Genomic DNA, 20,246 nt, shown 5'->3' on the forward strand with positions numbered 1-20,246 from the left:
GAAAAGTTTGTATGGCAACAGAGAGACAAAACCATCCATAATAGATTAGTTGAATTTAGAAATCAGATTCAGAGAGGCAAGCTTAACAAAGAAAAAGAGGGTTGACAAGGAAAGCTTGGTCCAGAAGAATAATATCAGAAATCAGAAATACTTAATGAATCCCAGAGGAGAAATTTCTTTATATTCCATACTCTCAGTAAATTTAAAGAAACAGATCAAAACAATTCCCTTTTTTCACTCGGTATCCCCTTTGATTGTCGTTCTGCCATAATGTTTTTTTTTAACATAGTTGATATAAGGGCCCATGAATCTGTGCATCAAAGACCAGAAGCTCCCTGTTGGCTTCATCTCTTCTTTTCTGCCTAACCGGGGATTGATTGCTGTGTCAGCAGGATGTGCAAATTATCCCACACTTTCCAGAGAGGATAAACAGTATAAACCCTTCAGTATAAACTCTTCTTCTTCTGTTGGGTGTTCAGTAGGCATCTTAAGTAGAAGCCTTAACCCAGGGGTTCCCAAAACTTTTAGTCCGTGGCCCCTGAAGTAGAGCACCAAGGCAGTAAGTTCTGCTGCTCAGCAGAAATTGAGTCTACCTATGGTCACATATTGTAGATTTCCTCCACATGTACTGTTTTTATGCTAGAATATCACCTCAAGGGGTCTCCAACAAAGGCAGAACATAACCAGGATTCACTAACTTAACATGTTACCGACATGTCTCAGAGCATAGGGCTGTCAGTAGTGCTAAATATAGCCGGCTGTTAAACTATGGTACACACTTACAAAATTAACCTGTTGTCACATTTCAGTCTCATAGCGCTACGTGACTATTGATAAATACCATATGGCATTTCACAGCAGCATTTGGGAGCCACTGCTTTACTACTTTGCAGCTGCTTCACCAACCTGTCTTTAACTCTCACACACCATTTTACCCTCACTTCTGAACACGACCCAGGATACTTGCATGTGCTCTTAAACTAAAGACTCAGCCCCCTCCTCGAGGAGAAACCCACTGTTTTTTGGCAAAGAGCCCTGACCTTAGACTTGAAGACGCTGACCCTCTTCCCAGCAGCTTGGCTCTTGTGTAAACTTCTTCAAAGCTGCAAGAGGTCCCAGATCACTTGCAGACATCCTGAGGCTTGAAAACCTGACACCCTGAGATCCTATCCATGAAAATCACTAACAGGATTGGTAACAACTGACACCCATCTTACAGACATGCTTCTTAGCATTTCCTGTCCTTTGTGAGCCACCTACAACTTTATTTAGTTTGACTCGAAGAGGCTGACTGATGACCGGTTCAAAGAATAAATCATACTAAACTAATAAGACACACGGTGACTTTTACATTTCCCTGCAGATGATTGATAAGTACTGAACTGGATGCCTTGTGCCATCTCTTGACATCTTCATGTTCCATCCATCCATCCATCCATCTTCTGCCGCTTATCCGGGGTCTGGTCAGGGGGGGCAGCAGCCTAAGCAGGGACGCCCAGACTTCCCTCTCCCTAGCTACTTCGTCCAGCTTTTCCCAGGGGATCCTGAGATGTTCCCAGGCCAGCCGAGAGAGGTAGTCTCTCCAGCGTGTCCTGGGTCTGTCCCGGGGTCTCCTTCCGGTGAGACGTGCCCTGAACACCTCACCAGGGAGGCGTCTGGGAGGCATCCTCGTCATATGCCCGAGCCATCTCATCTGGCTTCTCTCAACGCGGAGGAGCAGCGGCTCTACTCTGAGCTCCTCCCGGATAGCCAAGCTTCTCACGCTATCTCTAAGGGAGAGCCCGGCCACCCTATGGAGGAAGCTCATTTCGGCCGTTTGTATCCGTGATCTTGTTCTTTCGGTCACTACCCAAAGCTCATGACCATAGGTGAGGGTGGGAACAAAGATCGACCAGTAAGCTCCCTCTTCACGACAGACCTGTGCAGAGTCTGCATTACTGCAGACGCTGCACCAATCTACCTGTCAATCTCTTGCTCCATCCTTCCCTCACTCATTAACAAGACCCCGAGATACTTAAACTCCTCCACTTGGGGCAGGATCTCATCCCCGCCCCGGAGAGGGCACTCCACCCTTTTCCAGCTGAGGACCATGGACTCGGATTTGGAGGTGTTGATTCTCATCCCAGCCGCTTCACACTCTGAACTGACCCAGAGAGACTTGAAGGTCACGGCTTGATGAAGCCAACAGGACCACATCATCTGCAAAAAGCAGCGATCCAATCCTGAGGTCACCAAACTGGACCCCCTCGACACCCTGACTGCGCCTAGAAATTCTGTCCATAAAAGTTATGAACAGAATCGGTGACAAAGGGCAGCCCTGGCAATGTCCAACCCTCACTGATAATGAGTCCGACTTACTGCCAGCAATGCGGACCAAGCTCTGGCCCCGGTCGTACAGGGAACGGACGGCTCATAACAAGCAGCCCGACACCCCATACTACCTTAGAACCCCCCACAGGACTCCTCGAGGGACACGGTCGAATGCCTTCTCCAAGTCCACAAAACACATGAGGACAGGTTGGGCAAACTCCCATGCACCCTCGGACCCGAGAACCCTGCTCATGTTTTAGATTTTAATTGATTGGACGCCACATTATTGACATATGTGTTGCATATAAAACATGTTACATGCAGCAGATATGGGATCATTAGGAGAGCTCAGCACCTCCTCAGCTCATCCATCTTGATGTGAGTTATACATGTATAAGTGTCCTCCACATTAGCATAAAATCCCTACCAGCTGCTGTTCCTGTGCACATGTAATAACTATATTTTACATGCATGTACAGTATTTCAGCATCAATCTGACCAGTGCCTGTCATGCTTAGTGTTCACCCTAAGAGAAACATTAATCACAGATAATGGGACAAAAAGTTCATGAGCTCCATGTGGAATAATAAAGTTGCACTTTGAATAATGTCTGAGCATCATTTCCTGTCTTGTGTCTTTGCTCGCAGGAAGGAGTGGAGGTGAGGGTGGCGAGGATCTTCAACACCTTTGGCTCTCGGATGCACATGAATGATGGACGTGTAGTCAGCAACTTCATCCTGCAAGCTCTTCAGGGAGAACCTCTCACTGTACGCACTCAAAGCTTTCTAGTGATTTTGTGCTCTCAGACGCTTGAATCAAACCTCTGTTGGGTTTTTTTGTTTGCTGAAAATGGTAAAGTTTTTAAATCCTCCTGCACAGTGTAGCCCGCATTGTTAACCACACAAAAGTATTTTGGGTTTGCCCTTAAAAGCCTGACCCATTGACAAAAAAGCCAGAAAATTCTGAGTCCTGGGGAATGAGATGTTTATTGACCCTTTACACAAAATCCACAAAAATATCAATTTTTACTTAGTTTATTATAGATTTTTGTATTGTGTTGGATAAATAGGGTGGTTTTTGCAGCTTTTTTAGCAAACATGTATTCTTTCAATGCAGAAAATACACATTTTGAAAAGTGAGTAACAGTTTTAATATTATTTTTAATAATTCTTGAAAATTGGTAATGATTTTCCTGGATAAAAGTGTGTGTGTGTGATTTCATGAGAGCAACTGTTTTGGAAAGAGCCAAAATACAACTTCAGCAGCCTGAGACGAATGATTATCCTCGACTGGGTGGAATACAGTTTATAATTGTTTTGAACAGAAACTGTTCATTACTTGCATAAAGAAGTGAGACGCACTATTAGTGTTTGTGTAATATAATGAAATATCTTGTTTCTCTCTCAGGTTTATGGCACCGGCTCACAGACAAGAGCCTTTCAGTATGTGAGGTAAGACTGCTTCATCCAAACAGGCTCAAACATCATACAGAAGACTGCTAAAGTAAATGATATAATATAAAATGAGTGGTAACAATTGTGCTGGATTTCTTGATGGACAATTGGGCCACATTAAAGAAAAAAAAAACTTCAATTTTCAAGATTAATTTCATAAATTTATGAGAATAAAGTTGTAATTTTTTTAGAATGAATTCATAAATTGGTGAGAATGAACTCATTGGTTTACTCTGTAGCAAAGGAGGAATTATTTCATCTTTTGGCACATCAGCATAACATTGTCATAGTTTTAAGGACCCTGAAAAGATATCTGAGGAACTTGGGCTTTATTACGATCTTTGGTGGAATGATACTCAGCGATTGGGCTCTCTTCTATCAAGTACTCATCACTGGAATATTGCTTTTACAAATCACCGTCTTGGCAAAGTAAGCTGTGAGCTACACACGTATTTTCCTCAAAAAGATCCGTCCTCAGCGCTGGGGAACTTGCATTAGCCTCTTTGCAGAGCCAGCTCTTGTTTGAATGAAATGTCTGCAAATTGCAACATGGATAAAATATGATACAAAAATATCAAATGACTTCACGCTGGGGAGGTGTAGTGTCATCAAAATCATCTTACACACATGTGATGTCACAATTTAAACATTATATTTCTTTGATCTAGCAAGAGACTAAAAAAACAAGTTTGTTCCAACAAATTTATAACTTTGTTCTCATGAACTAATGAGATTATATTTCTAAATTTACTTCTTAATTCCTTTAACATGGCCCTAATCATCTGTTTTAGAACTTCATTCATGAGGACATCATTAAATCTTTTAATCAAGTGTTCAATTTTTAGAATTGCTATAATTTTGTCCCACACCATAGTTCACCTGCCGCCGTGTCTTCCTGCTTCCCGCAGCCACCTTGATGGAAATTAGTCAAAGCCCCTTTAAGTGGTACATTGTGCTAATTAGAGAAAAACTCAGACATCTAAGTCAAAACTTCAGAAGTAAAGTGGGCATAAAACTACTTTCAGTGAAAATCGCTAACGACCTGTGGATGAAACTGAATCTAAAAAGTTCAGTCTCACCCCTTGCAGGAGACTCTTACATCACTGCAAAGCTTGTTCAGTGAAAGGCTCCTTCACCCACAGTGTCTCACTGAGCGATACAGGACGTTTTTTCTTCCAGCCATGGTCAGACTTTACAGTCACACTGTGAAATCACTGAAACTTTTAGTTCTGTTAAGGCTGAAACCCTATATCTTATGAATATGCTATAACTTCTATCCTGCTACTGTAATTCTGGAAACTCCCCCTTGTGGGGTGAATTGAAGGTATTACCTCATAACTGTGTTCAAATATCCCATTGTACAGTGTACGACTGTAGTCATTGCAATGAACATAAGCTGGAAAAAGAGAATTTCTTCCTCTCTTACCTAAGGCGTGTGTATGGGCCCCAGTTTAACCTATTAGTAGGAGCAACATGAGCATAACCTTCTAGATGTTGGCCCCTTATCCTGTTCTATCCAGCATCCTGCCCTCTGAATTAAAGCCAGAAAAAGTAACTTTGCTAGAGGTTTGTGTGCTGATAAGTTCTGGATAAAGCCGAGGACAACTGCTTTAACTCTGACTTTGAAGTTTTACTCTAAATACCAACACATGTGCGTCGACCCGCCTGCTGGAGCTGATATATTTGCAGGTTAAAAGAATATTTTGTGGTTTGTGTGCGGGAAATGATGAGATAAGTTTGATCACTTTGAAGCAGGAAGAACAGACACAAAGCGCTTTTGAAGCTCTCATATCTGGATTAAGCATTCACCTTCTGCCCGCTTCTTTAGTGTTGTTTTCTCTCTGCGTAGGCAGGAAACGCCAAGGTCAACATGGAAACTCTCCTTTATGTGAAATTCTCTCAAACTTTAAACGGCCTTAGTGACAAAGACTGTCAGTTAAAACAATCAAGGATTCAAAGAAATGAATGCCTCCTCCTCCTCTTCTTCCTCCTACTCCCCCTCTTCCTCCTCCTCACAGTCGATTCTTCTTGTTCTTTATTAATAAAGTGATTCAGGAACAGGCTGTTACATGAAGCAATTACCCAGTTTGAATGACTTAAGCTTAACTTCCTAGATGCAGCACTTGTTAACAATGCTCAGAATGCTCAGGGACTTCTGATTTTTTTAACAGGATTTTAAATCTGACTGATTAATAGAAAAAAAAATCATTGAAATGAAGTAATCAAACAAATAAAAGAAAACAGAACAAACTGACCTTCACACTGCCTGGGAAAGGGAATTAGAAGTTAAAAGTCATTAATAAGTTGTTTTATTGTTTCTCTATGGAGTGTTAAAAAGGTAAAATAGAGATTGGATTTAATACAAAGCTTAAAGCTGCCAGAGGTTTGTATCGGCTACAAGCGGCTTCTCCTTGAGAATGTGAAACATATAGTTACTACCCTCCACTCTGTGGTTTACACTTCATACAGATGCACAGTGTCATCCTCCTATTGTATGCTGATGATGGATGAAGGCAGGAAATGAACAGCTGTGTGTTACAGCCTTGCACCGCAGCACAGCTCTTTACTGAAGCTGCAGATTAATCAACAATTAAGCCCCGCTGCCTTCAGGTGCTGCTGGGATTTCTCTGAACTGGGGGAGAAGCTTTAGATTCAATAAAAGCAGATGTAGACAGACGATACAGTCAGAGCCACCAATTCATTGATTAACAGGCTCACTCTGCTGTATATTTGTATTTGAGGCTTTACTGTAGATACAACACAACAAACACTTAGAACAGCAGGTGTCTGCACGTCTCTACTATAAATTGAGAGATCCCACACATCACCTTCTTTCCATCTCCTTGAACTCCTCTCAATGACATCTTCCTGGTAAAAATAATAATCCTGGACGACGTGATGATGGATGGAGCTAATGAGTGTGCTGCTATTCTCCCACCTCACCTCTGCTCAGAGTTTTATGTTGTGCTACAACGAATTGAGCAGTGCCCATTGTTCATCAGCAGTAAAATCTCTTCTAGCACAAAACGCCATTGGGCAACCAGTTAAAGGGTTACGGAGGAATAGCAACAGCCGCTCACTTCCTCTTTCACTCTGATGCAGCACCGAACACATGTTCCCTTCAGGCTTACGCCTGGTGGAGAAAATCTGCATAATGAATGAAGGAAATTGAACAAAATTAAAATTAATGGAGCAGGGTCTTGACGTCATTAGCACTGAAGATGCATGCTATATGAAACCTTCATCTTGAGTTAATAATACTTGCAAAGAGGGGTCCTACTTTCACGTCTTAATGCAGCCGGCTAGGTGGAGGACTCAAGCAACAGCAGCAGAAAATTAAAGAGGAGGAAATAAGGTTTTTGTTCTTTTACTAATTGACGGTTTTTAATGAAAAACACTTTTCACGTCCGCTCAGACAATGAAGGAAATGACGATAATCTAATCCGGGGCTCTTACACAGCGGTTAGATGTGTTTAAATGATGAATTTCTTTTGAAACACAGAGTCCTGGTTTGGCTAATAACAACAACTTATTATATTTTTTCCAACAAATTACTTTTAAGGGCTGTAAATATGATGTTAGAGCTAAGTGCTGCACAAAAATCAAAGTATTAGAGGATATAAGTCTTTACTTGTTGGAAGGATGTTTATAGGAACATACTGAGTAGAGTCGGAAAATGTATTGCACGTCAGTACAACTGGCTAATGACATTGCTCCCCCTCAGTGTATATCTTCTGAAGTCACATTCAATCACGCCTTCACCACGCGGAGAGAGCAGCGTTGTGCCAGGACAATGGTGTCTACAGCTGGCCTTCATGGTCTGACTCCTACTGAGATTTTATCCACGTTTCTGAGCTGGAATGAACTGAATGCTGTTTGTGTGGATGTGACATGTCCACGTTTTGCCACATGACATATGTTCAGCAGAAAGAGTTAACTCAGACAAGAGAGGCCTGTTTGTGTCGATGTCTGTCCTTTCACACTTTCACAATGTTCCTCCAGACTTTTCTAATTAAGGAGAACATGTGTATTAATTCACATCACCGTAAACACACTGACCTCTTGTTGCCCCTTGTTGACGGGTTAATCTAGATCAGGGGGCACTTATTGGAAACCAGCCGAGCAGAAGATTACAGTGTGTGCGGCTAAATGTCATGACGTCACTTTTTTTGGTCACTTTTAAATGGATGATTGATGGTTGTTGTCATCCCTAACCTTTAAGGGCGACTGTGACGCGATAATTTAGTTAGTTAATTTAGTTAAGTTTTAACTGAATGGGCTGTCAGTGGGGAAAAATTTAAATGTATATCAAGATTAGATCGCATGGTTTAAATCATTTTTTGGGTGGTTGTTTTGTGAAGCAGATTAGATTTATTTGACCTTGAGGATCTACAGGTGATGAGTTGAAAATATGTGGTAAGGGTTAAGGTTATCGAGGAGTATGAAGCTCTAGAGGGGCTGACTGGATGCAGATCCAACTCTTCTTTGTTGCAAAAAATAATAATAATAATAATAAAACTTATTTTAACCTCTGCAAAGATTAAAATCCTTTCAGATAAAATAACACACATTTTGAGTTTTAAGCTAATCTTATTATTGGTTTAATTATAGTGTGAGTCACTGAGACAATATTCCATATTAATACTTCAAATCTATTATTACAAAAAGTCCCTTTTGATTATTATTAGGTATTATTAAACCACATTTCTATACTAACATTTTGCACACATAGAAGTTGAATCTAACACTGTTTCAGCAGTCATGATGGATCATTTGATAAAAAGGTTTTGTCAATAGTTCATTATTATTCTTGAGTTTTTATGTGTTCTTCAAACCAAACAGACAGGAGACCTGCCTCAGTTCGCCACGTGTATATTCATGAATGCAAATTTGATATTTGTGCAAAAGTAGAGCAAAGAGATGAGGATCCATGTCGCTGCTCGGCTCCGGTTTTGTTGTGTCAACTTATCTCAACCTGTGCTATAATGAGGTTGTGTGTCATATCGTTATCTCTGTTTTCATTCAGATGCTAATGTCAGGGGCTAACATATGAAGACAGGGTTGTATGTATGTGATGCTTAAGTGTAAGTGTGTACCAAAGTGTACCAAAAAGTGATCAAAATTGGGGTTTATATTTCTTTATTTACACATTTTATCAGCAGGTGTGCACTGTTGGGAAACCTGTGTTTCAGCATCGTATGTTGAGTTAGAGGTCATACCACCCTTCAGCAGAGGTTAGCTTTGTGTGAGCCACAAAAGAGCTTTGTGTGAAGCCGTATAAGCTTTTTACGTCTTTAATTGAAAAGGTAAAAAGAAGGTCAGGAAGGGTGAGAACAATGCTCTTAAGAAAAAAAAAAACATTGGAGTAGCGAGAACAAGCTCTCTCACGTGACCACAGAACAGGTGTTGATGGCAGAGATTGAAAAGCAATATTCACCCCTCTACACTTCTCTGTACTTTTCAATAAAAATCTCCCACACTGCAAAAACTGAGATAAACACTAGTGTTTATTTCTTATTTATTGTAAAAGCATCGTATTAGACTCAATTAGAGCCGCATTCACCTGACAAGTTCAGAAAAATGTTGATATTCATGTCTAATTAAAGACAGTGAAATACCAAATTGCGCAAAAATAAAAAACAAAAAAACAATAAGGTTGGAAAAAAATTATTGGTTTGGTTTCCTGAATTCAGACATTTGAATTTCAGGCGTAATTTGTGTCTTTTAATTTCTTGAAAATCATTTTCTGGACTTGTCAGCTGACAGTTTATTGAAATGTTTTTTATTGAAATTAAAATTATTGTTTCGCAGTGGGCTCATCCTGGGTTGGTTTTAAGTCAGTAATCCTTTCTAAGGTCTCTTCTTCTGTCCATCTGTTTCTGCAGCGACCTGGTAAACGGCCTCGTCTTGTTGATGAACAGTAACATCAGCAGTCCGGTCAATCTGGTGAGTGGATGCTCTACAAACTGAGGTGGAAAATTAATTCTTCAGGCTCTCCGGTTGGTGAGTCCACCTCTTGTTGACACTGATCTAATGGAAGTTTATGAAATCTGTTTGCAGGGGAACCCAGAGGAGCACACCATATTGGAGTTTGCTCGTCTCATCAAAAGTCTCGTCGGTAAGATGTCGCATCCATCAAGATAGTTATAATTCTGTGTCTCTGCAGACACTTGACCCTCCCCATCTCAGTCTGCTTATCTCTTAATGTCCTTCTTCCTCTCTGCTCGTCCGATTGTCTATTTTATCTCACCCGTTGCGTCTTAAAGATAAGTTGTTCCTCTGTCGAGGTGACCCTTGCTGGGACATTGATCTGTTTCTCAGAGTTAACCACTTTGCTGCTATAGAAGAGTGTGCAGCAGACCGTTTGAGGCTGTCATGTTGGTCAAGTATAGATTTATTACAGAAGTGAATCCCAATCTTGCTCTCTTACTGTTTGAGCGACACACCAATGGTTGTCATCTAATCCGGCGGGAGCATAAAGCCATGAGTAAGATACTCTTTCATTCCACCAACAATATAAACATGCAGCCTCCAGTGTGTTGTCTCTTTAGCCAGAACATGAAGCATGTTCATGATATGTACCCTTTGAATCATCAAAATCTGAAATTTAAGTCAAATATCTGAACTTCCTGTTGGGATTACACCTTGTCAATAAGAGACTTCATTAGGTCATGAAATGAGAGTGATGAATGTTGGTGAAAAGCAGGTGTCAGGGCTGAGATTTCAGTAGTTCGGGAGGCTACGGTGCAACGTATCAGCACAAAAAACACTAGATTGTTAGATTTTTCACTGTGACTGAATTTTGGCAAAGTTTCATGAGTTTTTGAGCAGGCTGAAGGCACATGACTTGGAGGTAAATCAAAGAGGAAAACATGATAATCGTTGGAGGCCCGGGAATAATAATAATTAAATCTCCAGTGGTGAATAAAAACACACACTCTTACTCTCTCTTTGTTTTCTCCCCTCAGTGAGCCGGAGTCAGATTCAGTTTCTCCCAGAGGCTCAGGATGACCCACAGAGGAGGAGGCCTGACATCAGAAAAGCCAAGATGATGCTCGGCTGGGAGCCAGTGGTACGTGTGACACAGCAGAGCCCCAGTTCTCACACTTACACATGCACGAACACACACTATACTCTCTAATCCTACAGGTCTACTAAAACCAGTAAGGACAGGCGACCTGTGTTTTCTCTCCCAGCTGGACATTTACAGCCGTAGTGTGCTGACTGTTACACGTCTCACGTCAGAGAGATCTGTCTCTGCAAGCCGATGCTGTGCAGGATTAATATTAAAATCATAATTACACTATTCTTTCATTATAATGGTGATGTATCACTGTCTGCATGAGGAGTGACTTAATATTCAGAGTCATGGAACAAAAATTAAAATGAATGATTAATCACTGATCTTTCCTTAAAAGATTAATCCTTATGTGATAATTTGTCAGAAAAAACTCAACCTATTTTTTTCTTAGTGTATGTCATTGTACTTCCTGTACTTCCTGTAATGGTGATTAATTTCTTGACTATGCTATGAAGAACAGACAGCTGTCGTTGATGATGATTGGTTGAAAAAGCAGAAAACTGTCTTATTTTAAGTAAAAATGTTGTAATAAGTCCAGGAAGAAGTCTTAATTCGAGATACTACAAGAGAAAAATGACGCCTGAGTTGCTTGTATGAATTAAACAACAATAGGTTTTTTTTTTATTTGTATTTCAGGAACAGGGACATCGTTAATGAGAATTTTAACCATAGCAGAAAAATCTTTGTGTGAGTCATGGTGTTAATATGTAAGCAGACATCAATAATCTTGAGAATCAATACTGGTAATAATTGTAATCTTCTTGGTCATTTAATCATTATTTTCAATTTAAAGTCCCTCGTCTGGTCGTTAAACTGAGAGTTATACATCTCGAGTGTGACATATTTATATGAAAGTCTGATTCAGAGCTATCATCCAGCTGCAGGAGCTGCACCTGAACACAAATAGAGGAGTTACTATCTGACTGAATGAGTGTCATAGGGTGTTCTGCTGAGCTCTGAGAGCAGCCTCCATCAATGGTTCATCATTATCTATCCATCGTCTGTTCATTAACAGACATTACTCATCATATCTCCCGCTGACAGGTGCCGCTGGAAGAAGGCTTGAACAAAACCATCCAGTACTTCAGCCGAGAGCTGGAGCACCAGGCCAACAACCAGTACATCCCCAAACCCAAGGCAGCCCGCATGAAGAAAGGACGACCCAGACACAACTGAGGTCAGGCACAGAGACTCTACAACAGAATGAAGTGAAAGAATCCTCTGGTGGTGGAAGTGACTGGAATACACAGTGGAGTGAAGCACTCTGGGATACTGTGAGACAGCTTTGATGAGACAATGTTGTTGCCTTGTGATGGAGCTGACGTCCAGACAAAGGGCTGAAGTTTGGACGGACGGACGGACGGACGGACCAGGCTCTTTAAAAACCTGAAACCCAGCCTACATTTTTGTGATGTTTTTTTTTTTTTGCTTCTGCTATTTAAATTTCAACCTGCATTACAAAATCATCAAAACAGCTCGTGCTGTGAATCAGTGCTGTGTGTTCATTTGATCACTCTCATGGTGTTGCCGCTCCAGAGACGAGCCGCCTGGCTCTTTCTCTCCACTGGATGTTTTTGTGCTCTTCTGCAGACTGCTGACGGCTCATAGCAAGCGCTGCAAGACTGAAAAGAAAACTCCACAAAGACTGTTACAGTATTATTATGTTTCTCAAGACATGGGGGGGGGTTCTACTTTGAAGGGGACGCCTGTCAGGTTTTGCATTATGGAGCTCAGATGCTGTTTTAATAAAATATTTCCAATATTTTGTGAATGATCTTATAAAAGAAAGTACAGGGTATTTTCCTTATTTAAAGTGGCTTTTTATGCCTTTATTCTGAAAGGACAAGATCCAGGATAAAGCAGGAAACAGGGTGAGAGCAACTTATTTTGCATTAAAAGTAACAAAATCAGGAAGCATAGGCAGGATGAGCCACATCTTTATTTAAAAAATCTACTTAAGCATTTAAAAATGCAGATTAGATAAAACTTTTACAGAAAACAGCTGCTTAAAAACATACTTTTGGATGCTTTTTGTGCATGTTGTCCTTTTTTTGTAACATTAACAAAGGGTCAAACAGATGGATGCAACTAATTAAATCAAAGAAGCTGGAGCAGCTGCAGAGCACTCGCATGTTGACAGCTTCATGACAGGTGACAAACCAGCAGACCATCACAGACGGGCATTAATAGTAGTCGTAGTTGACATTAGCGCCGTGCCTGTAAGAGCCAGGGTATCGTGGGCCGATGGGGGAGTTCTCGTCGTAGTGGTGCTGACGCCCCTGATCAGTGGAGCGGGCCTGGTCCATCCAGTAGGACAGGTCGGCCTCCAGCCTCTAGTTAGAGAGAAAAACACACACACAAGCAGCGATGCTTGTTAGGAAACACAGCTCCAACAAACCCACAGAGACACAGAGGCAGCTGATAAGGTCTGCTCTTATACTGCTGTGAGAATAAACAGGGATGAAAGGCAAGCGTTGAAAAGGCCACTGCGTTCACAGCTCTGGCCTTTTAAGGAAGCTGCAGCAAACGACAAGATCTCTGGGAAAAGCTGCTCCACAGGCTGAAACGAAAACCCTGTCAGCTGTCAGGGAGTGAGGCGTTAGGGGATAACACTGTGCACTCTGCTCCCTTTTTCTGTCTACATTATCTGCTCCCTCTTTTCTCCTCTTCATCCTCAGTGAATCCTACGCCACGGACAAAAACTGCACCAGTACAGGGACTCATTTGTATGCAGCTAAAGGGAATCCATGTGTTCTTTTATGTCATCCCTATTATGTATATATTTATTCATTCATACAGCGTGTTATGAGAAACGTTCCGCCTTTTGAAACACAGACTGTGGTTCACTCTGTGTGTCAGAGTCATGTTAAAATCCAGGTTTGCTTTAGTTTTTATGATTTTTTTCTCTGCGTTAGTTTTTTTAGTTTATTTTGAAGCTAAAAATTAACACAAGTTTCATTTTCCAAGAGCTTCAAGTGGGCACAACTTAGTATCAATGTCACACTGCAAAAGCTCAAAACTAAGAAAGCTTTTTTGTCTTATTACAAGTGAAAATTCGAAAATTCAACGTAAAATGAGCAACAGCTGTCAGATAAGTCCAAGACAATGTCTTAATTCAAGATAGCCAGAAATAAAGCCAAAAATCTGCTAATGAAAAAGACTGTTTTTTTTATCTTCACAAGAAATCTTGGCTATTGTTAAAAGCAGATACATAGTAATGTTTTATCTTCCCTTCTGGTGCTTATTGAAATTTAACCAAAGTTCTCTGCAGAAAATGAAAACTTGCATGTAAATTAACACAAGGACTAACTTTGATTAGTTTTTATTTTGACTTTTGTTTCATTTGTTTGAGTGAATGGGTCAGGCTCTAAGGGCTATACTTCTGCCAGTCAGCAGAGGGAGCTCTAAAAGTTTCAGCGGGAATACATGACCACGTATTTCAAAACTTAAGCACCGCTTTAATCCAGTAAATCAAAAAGTGTCTACGTTTATTTTTGTCAAAATCTTTGTGCTCAGGTACAAAAAGAATATACAAAAAGTGCAGTGCTGATTGGTCATTGATATTAAATACGGATGCGCCCATATGAAAATTTAAGGCAGATACTGATAAACAATTTTAATATTGCTGTTATAGCTGAAAACAGATATTTACCGATATCAATATTGGTTAAAAAAAAATAAAAAAAATAAATCAAAATAAAAAACAATCTGGGATGAGGTAGTATAGTGATAAAGAGTGGCTCGATTGTGTGAAAAGATGACCATGGTGAGGATCAAAGGATGTAGCAACCAAGATGAATGCAATCAAAAAAGTATGTTTTGTCTGTTTTTTGGATCAAAATCGATATGTTAAAAAAATAACCAACATCAGCCGATACCAATATTGATACTGATATTTTGTGGGCCTCTAATATTAAACAATGTTATGAAACACTAAGTGCAGTTAACAGTTACATCTACATGGAAAAGCTGAGAGATATGTATAAAAAAAAAATTACTCCTAGTAACTGCACATAGTAGATAAGAGGGGCATGGACCTACAACAACAAAAAGCGTTTAAGTTTTAGTAAATGTATTCAAATGTTATTGGACAGTGTTACACAGGAAGCCTCTTTTACTGTTTGTTCTTCCTTAAACCCTGTTAAACAAAGTATGAAGTGCTGTTTTGCAAAATAAGAAAATGGAAAAAAAAAAAACTCCAATGATAACATCTTCACAGGTATTTCAGCTCAGGCACATGATCACTCTCTTCATATTCTCCCGTCTTTATGCAGAATTCACCACAGCAATGGAAATACGACTCAGACTTGGAGTCTTTTGAGGACACATACTAGTGAACTTTTCAACTTTGGAAATTGGAAACATTTTGCACAGCAGGAGTGTTTTTTCTCTGCAGGTAAAAAAGTAAACATGAATCCTAAAATCAGCATGTCCCTGCTGCTCCTGTGTGTCTGTGTGTGTGTGTGTCTGTGTGTGTGTGTGTGTGTGTGTGTGTGTGTGTGTGTGTGTGTGTGTGTGTGTGTGTGTGTGTGTGTGTGTGTGTGTGTGTGTGTGTGTGTGTGTGTGTGTTGCTCTGTCCCTCCTTGTATGCAGTGTTATTCCTCAGGAGGAGGTAAATCCGTCTCCTGTTTTCTGTGAGGATCAGTTTTGTTCAGCAGAAGTCCTGTCCTGTTGACAGCTCCACTAAGTAGTTTGTTGTGTTTAAGGACATCAGGAAACTTAAACTCTCAAAGAACAAACACGGCTCACCTGCTCATCATATCCCATCGACATAAACTGCATGATCCACTGCTGCACGTCCGGTCTGCTGCGGTCCCAGAGGTTTCTCTTAGTTCTGCTCAGTTTGGCCAGGAACTCCTGAGCCTTGGAGGGGGGGACGGCGATAGAGGACTTAGAGGGGGCGGTACCAGCTCCTGCCACTGGAGGGAAGCACAGCGGGGACACAGAATGAAGGGGCAACACAGTTCTCTTTACTCCAGCTCATTTTATCTCTTTATTGATAATGTTGTGCTGTGAAAGGTTACCATCTCTTTTTTTTAGGAGCTTGTGCAGGCGGCTCTCACTGGACACATCTGTGGAGGAGAAGCAGGAGGAAACCAGTGAGCTGCAGAAACACTGTCACTCTCAGCAGGTTGGATTCTTAAGTTTAATCCGTGCATTTTTATTCTTTACTTTTCACTGATTAATTCATAGAATTCAAAATTTAATTTACACAGTCCTAACAAAATTAAAATAAAGATGAGACCTTTTAAAACAAACAAAGCCTCATCAGGATAATGTTTCCTGATTGCTCTGCTTGATCCGTTGATGGCTTTGTGATTAGCTCCAGAACTTTCTCATTCGTCACTTTTCTCCCCCTTCTGTTTCATCCAGTTCGTCCTAGTTTCACAGCTGAGCTCGGTCTTTGTTTTCATTATAACTCTAAATGCCAGAGCAGAACACAGAGGAATGCAGACACTTAGAGGCCAATCTGCATTGAAACACGTTTACTCCATCCACTTCCTTCCTGAAGCCCTCCCACCGCACTAATGCTCTGTTAGGATGCAGACAAAGTGAGCTCTCATGAGGCGTCTTTCACCCAGCTGCCCAAAGCCAGCTGAGTCACACGATGTAAGCAGCACTCAAAGAGGCATTGCTCCTTCTCCTCCATGTGTCAGGACCACAGCTTCACTCTCTCAGGATCTCAGGCATCTGCTGAAAGCTGCACTGTGAGGCTGAGTGGCTTAGTTAAGCCTCCACGTGCCTCAGACTGTGAATGGAAATCCAGTCCACGTCTCGAGGTTGATTCAGTTCCAGCTAAATCAAAACACATTTTCTCTTTGAGGCGAGCGCAGGGACAATGCAGTTTGAGGAGGCTGCTTGAAAGTGGGTTTCTTTTGTACTGCGCACTGTTTTGCAGGAAAACACTGTAATCAGCACACAGGGACAATCCAACAACCCATTTATCCATCTGACAGTCATCCATCCTTTCATTAGTGCTTCATCCATCCATTTGCACATGCATCCGCTTGTTCATCTATCCATCAACCTGTCAAATCCACAAATCCTTTCTTTTATTATTCCATCCGTCAGTTAATTCTGCCCATCCAGAAATCTGTTTTTCTTTCCAACCATCCTTTCATTTTATCCATCAGTTCATTGAAAATGTTTCCATCCATCCAAGCATCCATCCAAACATCTGACAGTCATCCATCCTCTCATCCATCTATTTTATCCAGCTATTTTATCCATCAGTTCATTGACAATGTTTCCATCCATCCATCCATCCATCCATCCATCCATCCATCCATCCATCCATCCATCCATCAATCCATCCATCCATCCATCCATCAATCCATCCATCCATCCATCCATCCATCCATCCATCCATACAGCCATCCATCCATCCATCCATCAATCCATCCAGCCATCCATCCATCCATCAATCCATCCATCCATCCATCCATCCATCCATCCATCCATCCATCCATCCATCCATCCATCCATCCATCCATCCATCCTTTTATCCATCAGTTCATTGACAATGTTTCCATCCATCCATCCATCCATCCATCCATCCATCCATCCGTCCATACAGCCATCCAGCCATCCGTTCATTCATTTTATCCATCCATCCATTCAGCCATCCATCCATCCATCCATCCATCCATCCATCCATACAGCCATCCATCCATCCAGCCATCCATCCCTCCATCAATCCATCCAGCCATCCATCCATCAACCCATCCATCCATCCATCCATCCATCCATCCATCCATCCATCCATCCATCCATCCATATAGCAATCCAGCCATCCGTCCATTCATTTTATCCATCCATCCATCCATCCATCCATCCATCCATCCATCCATCCATGCATCCATCCATCCATTTTTGCTTTTCTGCTCATTTTTTCTTTAGCTTATTAATCAGATTCTGATTTTTCTGCTAAGACTCAAAATGTCAATTTCAAAAACTCTTTTCGCACCAGAAACCTGTGATTAAAAAAAACAAACTCCAGTTAGGGAACCACTGAAGGTGCTTCCTGTTAAAATCTGCTTCTCTGGGATTCAGCGCCCAGGGGACATTATTTGACACACATTGATCTACTGAGCACCAAAACAAGCTTTTTATTCTCATTGTTCACCCACCTCTGTTAGTGAGCCGAAAACATCAATAACACTTTTTGGGCTGAGCAGTTTGACAAAACCGTGAGTTTCCCTTCAGGTGTTTTCCTGTGGTCTCTGGCAGGAAAATTCAGCCATGTGCGTTCACACAAGTAGCTCATCTAGGAAATTCTATGAGGACGAAGGAATTTTATGCAAAAGTGAAACCTTCTTGAGCTTCTGTCACTCCTTTGCATTCCTGAGAGGTTACTGAAACTTTCAGGATTTCTGCCCCTGAGTGTTTCAAAGTCACTTGTTCACACATGTCGCTCCCTGGCAGGATGGGGGGGTGTGAGGAAGAGGAAGGATGTGACATCAACACATTTATGCTGCAGTACCCACAGAAATTTTTTTTTGATTCTTCCTGTTGCATAGGGCTCTTTGAGGTTCAGAGGTTTGTGGCGTGATAGAAATGCAACCCCTCCATGTTTTCCCGAATGTGTCCTGCTGTGTTTTATATCTTTTCATCTTATCTGTCCCTAAGATTTGGATGGGAGATAAAAGTCTGGGTAAGTCCGGATGGTTGCGTTCACACATGTTGCTTGCCACACAATTTGGTACGTTGTAGGAGTTTTGTGCATGTGTGAGTAGTTAAAGTTAGTACACATCTTTTTAATGATTGCATGTGTTTGATGATGCACTCCAGATTTCATCACAGCAGTTGCCTGATCTCAAGCTTGTTACAAATTCTGCTGACTTAACATGAGCTAACGGTCATTTGTTTGTTTTCCTTTGCTGGTTTCTTTCATATTACCATCACATTCAGGATTTGAGTGGAGGAGACGGTCTCAGAGGAGAAGGAGGTGAGAAAATCATCATACTTGGAAAGACTCCTTTTCTCCTCAGGGTTCTCTGAGAACAAACCTTCTCTGAAAAAACATCCCACACACTCTGCCATGCTCTAATTCATCTTTTCAACTCCTGGTCTGTCAAACATCCCACTATCACGAAAAAATCCAGAAATAAACACTGATGAATGAGGGCCAGATGGCAAAGGATGCCCAGAAGAAGCACCACAAACACGACATTTGAAAAGGAGAGCACAAGAAAAAGAAGAAGAAGAGGGGGAGCTCACCTCTCAGAGCCAGCAGCGTCAGAAACACAGCCAGACACATCAACCTGGAGCAAAGCTGTTGGGATGCCATCTTCTCCTTCCCCAAGTCTTTTCAGAGCAGCTTTAAGGCAACAACTGAGCTTAAACTGCTGCACAACCGGAGGGGAGAGTGGGCGGAAACCTAGACTTTTCAAGTGGAAACTGGCCCACAGCAGAGGAATGTCGTTTCCCTCCCTGCCTCCAGAAACACTGCTGAATCTGGGGAATTCTCTGCTCTTTAATGACTTTTTTATGTGTCTCAGGTATTTTTCCATCGACCCAGTGAGCAGAAGAGACGGTAGAGCTCTAAAAACAGGTTTAGAAACAGTCAGTAGTGAAAAAGCAACCAAGTTGGTGCAGTATGAATGATTTTCATGCTTGTTAAAGGAGAAATCTGAGCTGTGCTGCATGAATTTTAACACTCAGTGACTAACAGGGAGATGCCTGTGGATCTTTTCACTGCTGTTTAAAACTTCACTCACTTGCTTGGCCTGCTGATAACATCACACTGAGCATGCAGAGGGAAAGCCTGTCAGGGAAATCTAAAAAGGTTGGCTAAACCTCTGCAGTGCGAGCAGCAGAGTGATGCTGCACGGTGAAGTTCCTCCATGCAGCGTGGGCTGGAACTGACAGTTTAATTGTACATATGGTTTTACAATGTAAGATCAAACCAAACCTTCTACATGTGTTCCTCATTAAGACCTCCTCTCTCCCTCCTCACTGAGGATTCACCAAGAATTGTGTGACTACACTCACCGGTCACTTTATCAGGTACACCTTGCTAGTTCCAGGTTGGACCCCCTTTTTCCCTCATAACTGCCTTAATCCTTCGTGGCATAGATTCAACAAGGTACTGGAAACATTCCTCAGAGAGTTTGCTCCATATTGACATGATAGCATCACACAGTTGCTGCAGATTTGTCGGCTGAACATCCATGATGAGAATCTCCCGTTCCACCAAAGGTGCTCTATTGGATTAAGATCTGGGGACTGTGGAGGACATTTGAGTACAGTGAACTCATTGTCATGTTGAAGAAACCAGTCTGAGATGATTCCAGCTTTAAGACATGGAGCGTTATCCTGCTGGAAGTAGCCATCAGAAGATGGGTACACTGTGCTCATAAAGGGATGGACATGGTCAGCAACAATACTCAGGTAGGCTG

The 20,246-nt window shown here is 41.5% G+C and overlaps 2 protein-coding genes across 2 annotated transcripts in view; one reads left to right on the top strand and one right to left on the bottom strand.

Annotated features, from left to right (window-relative positions):
• uxs1 (UDP-glucuronate decarboxylase 1) overlaps positions 1–12,607 on the top strand; it is a 31,656-nt gene extending 19,049 nt beyond the window's left edge. The window contains exons 10-15 of the mRNA XM_074694835.1: positions 2,958–3,077; positions 3,718–3,761; positions 9,650–9,710; positions 9,825–9,882; positions 10,733–10,836; positions 11,890–12,607. Of these exons, the coding sequence (XP_074550936.1) occupies positions 2,958–3,077; positions 3,718–3,761; positions 9,650–9,710; positions 9,825–9,882; positions 10,733–10,836; positions 11,890–12,021 (519 nt within the window). The 3' untranslated portion in view covers positions 12,022–12,607. The remainder of the gene's footprint in view (positions 1–2,957; positions 3,078–3,717; positions 3,762–9,649; positions 9,711–9,824; positions 9,883–10,732; positions 10,837–11,889) is intronic.
• Positions 12,608–12,914: 307 nt separating this feature from the next.
• ecrg4a (ECRG4 augurin precursor a) lies at positions 12,915–19,298 on the bottom strand. The gene is made up of 4 exons (XM_074694836.1): positions 19,066–19,298; positions 15,870–15,917; positions 15,595–15,764; positions 12,915–13,178 (listed from the first exon to the last, which is right to left on the bottom strand). The coding sequence occupies exons 1-4, from the start codon at positions 19,133–19,135 to the stop codon at positions 13,029–13,031; spliced, it is 438 nt and encodes a 145-aa protein (XP_074550937.1). The 5' UTR covers positions 19,136–19,298; the 3' UTR covers positions 12,915–13,028.
• Positions 19,299–20,246: the final 948 nt, after the last annotated feature.

Source organism: Halichoeres trimaculatus, unplaced genomic scaffold (genome assembly GCF_033239565.1).
Source record: "Halichoeres trimaculatus isolate MK-OKI-2021-1 unplaced genomic scaffold, fHalTri1.1 fHalTri1_scaffold_19, whole genome shotgun sequence".
In the NCBI taxonomy this organism is placed as follows: Eukaryota; Metazoa; Chordata; class Actinopteri; order Labriformes; family Labridae; genus Halichoeres; species Halichoeres trimaculatus.

Bases quoted from the DNA above. Each gene is read 5' to 3' on its own strand.
- ecrg4a (XM_074694836.1), bottom strand. From the start codon at position 19,135: ATGGCATCCCAACAGCTTTGCTCCAGGTTGATGTGTCTGGCTGTGTTT. The intron at 15,918-19,065 runs GTGAGCTCCCCC...TCTCCTCCACAG, and splicing joins GACGCTGCTGGCTCTGAGAG to ATGTGTCCAGTGAGAGCCGC. The intron at 15,765-15,869 runs GTAACCTTTCAC...GCTTCCCTCCAG, and splicing joins GCTCCTAAAAAAAAGAGATG to TGGCAGGAGCTGGTACCGCC.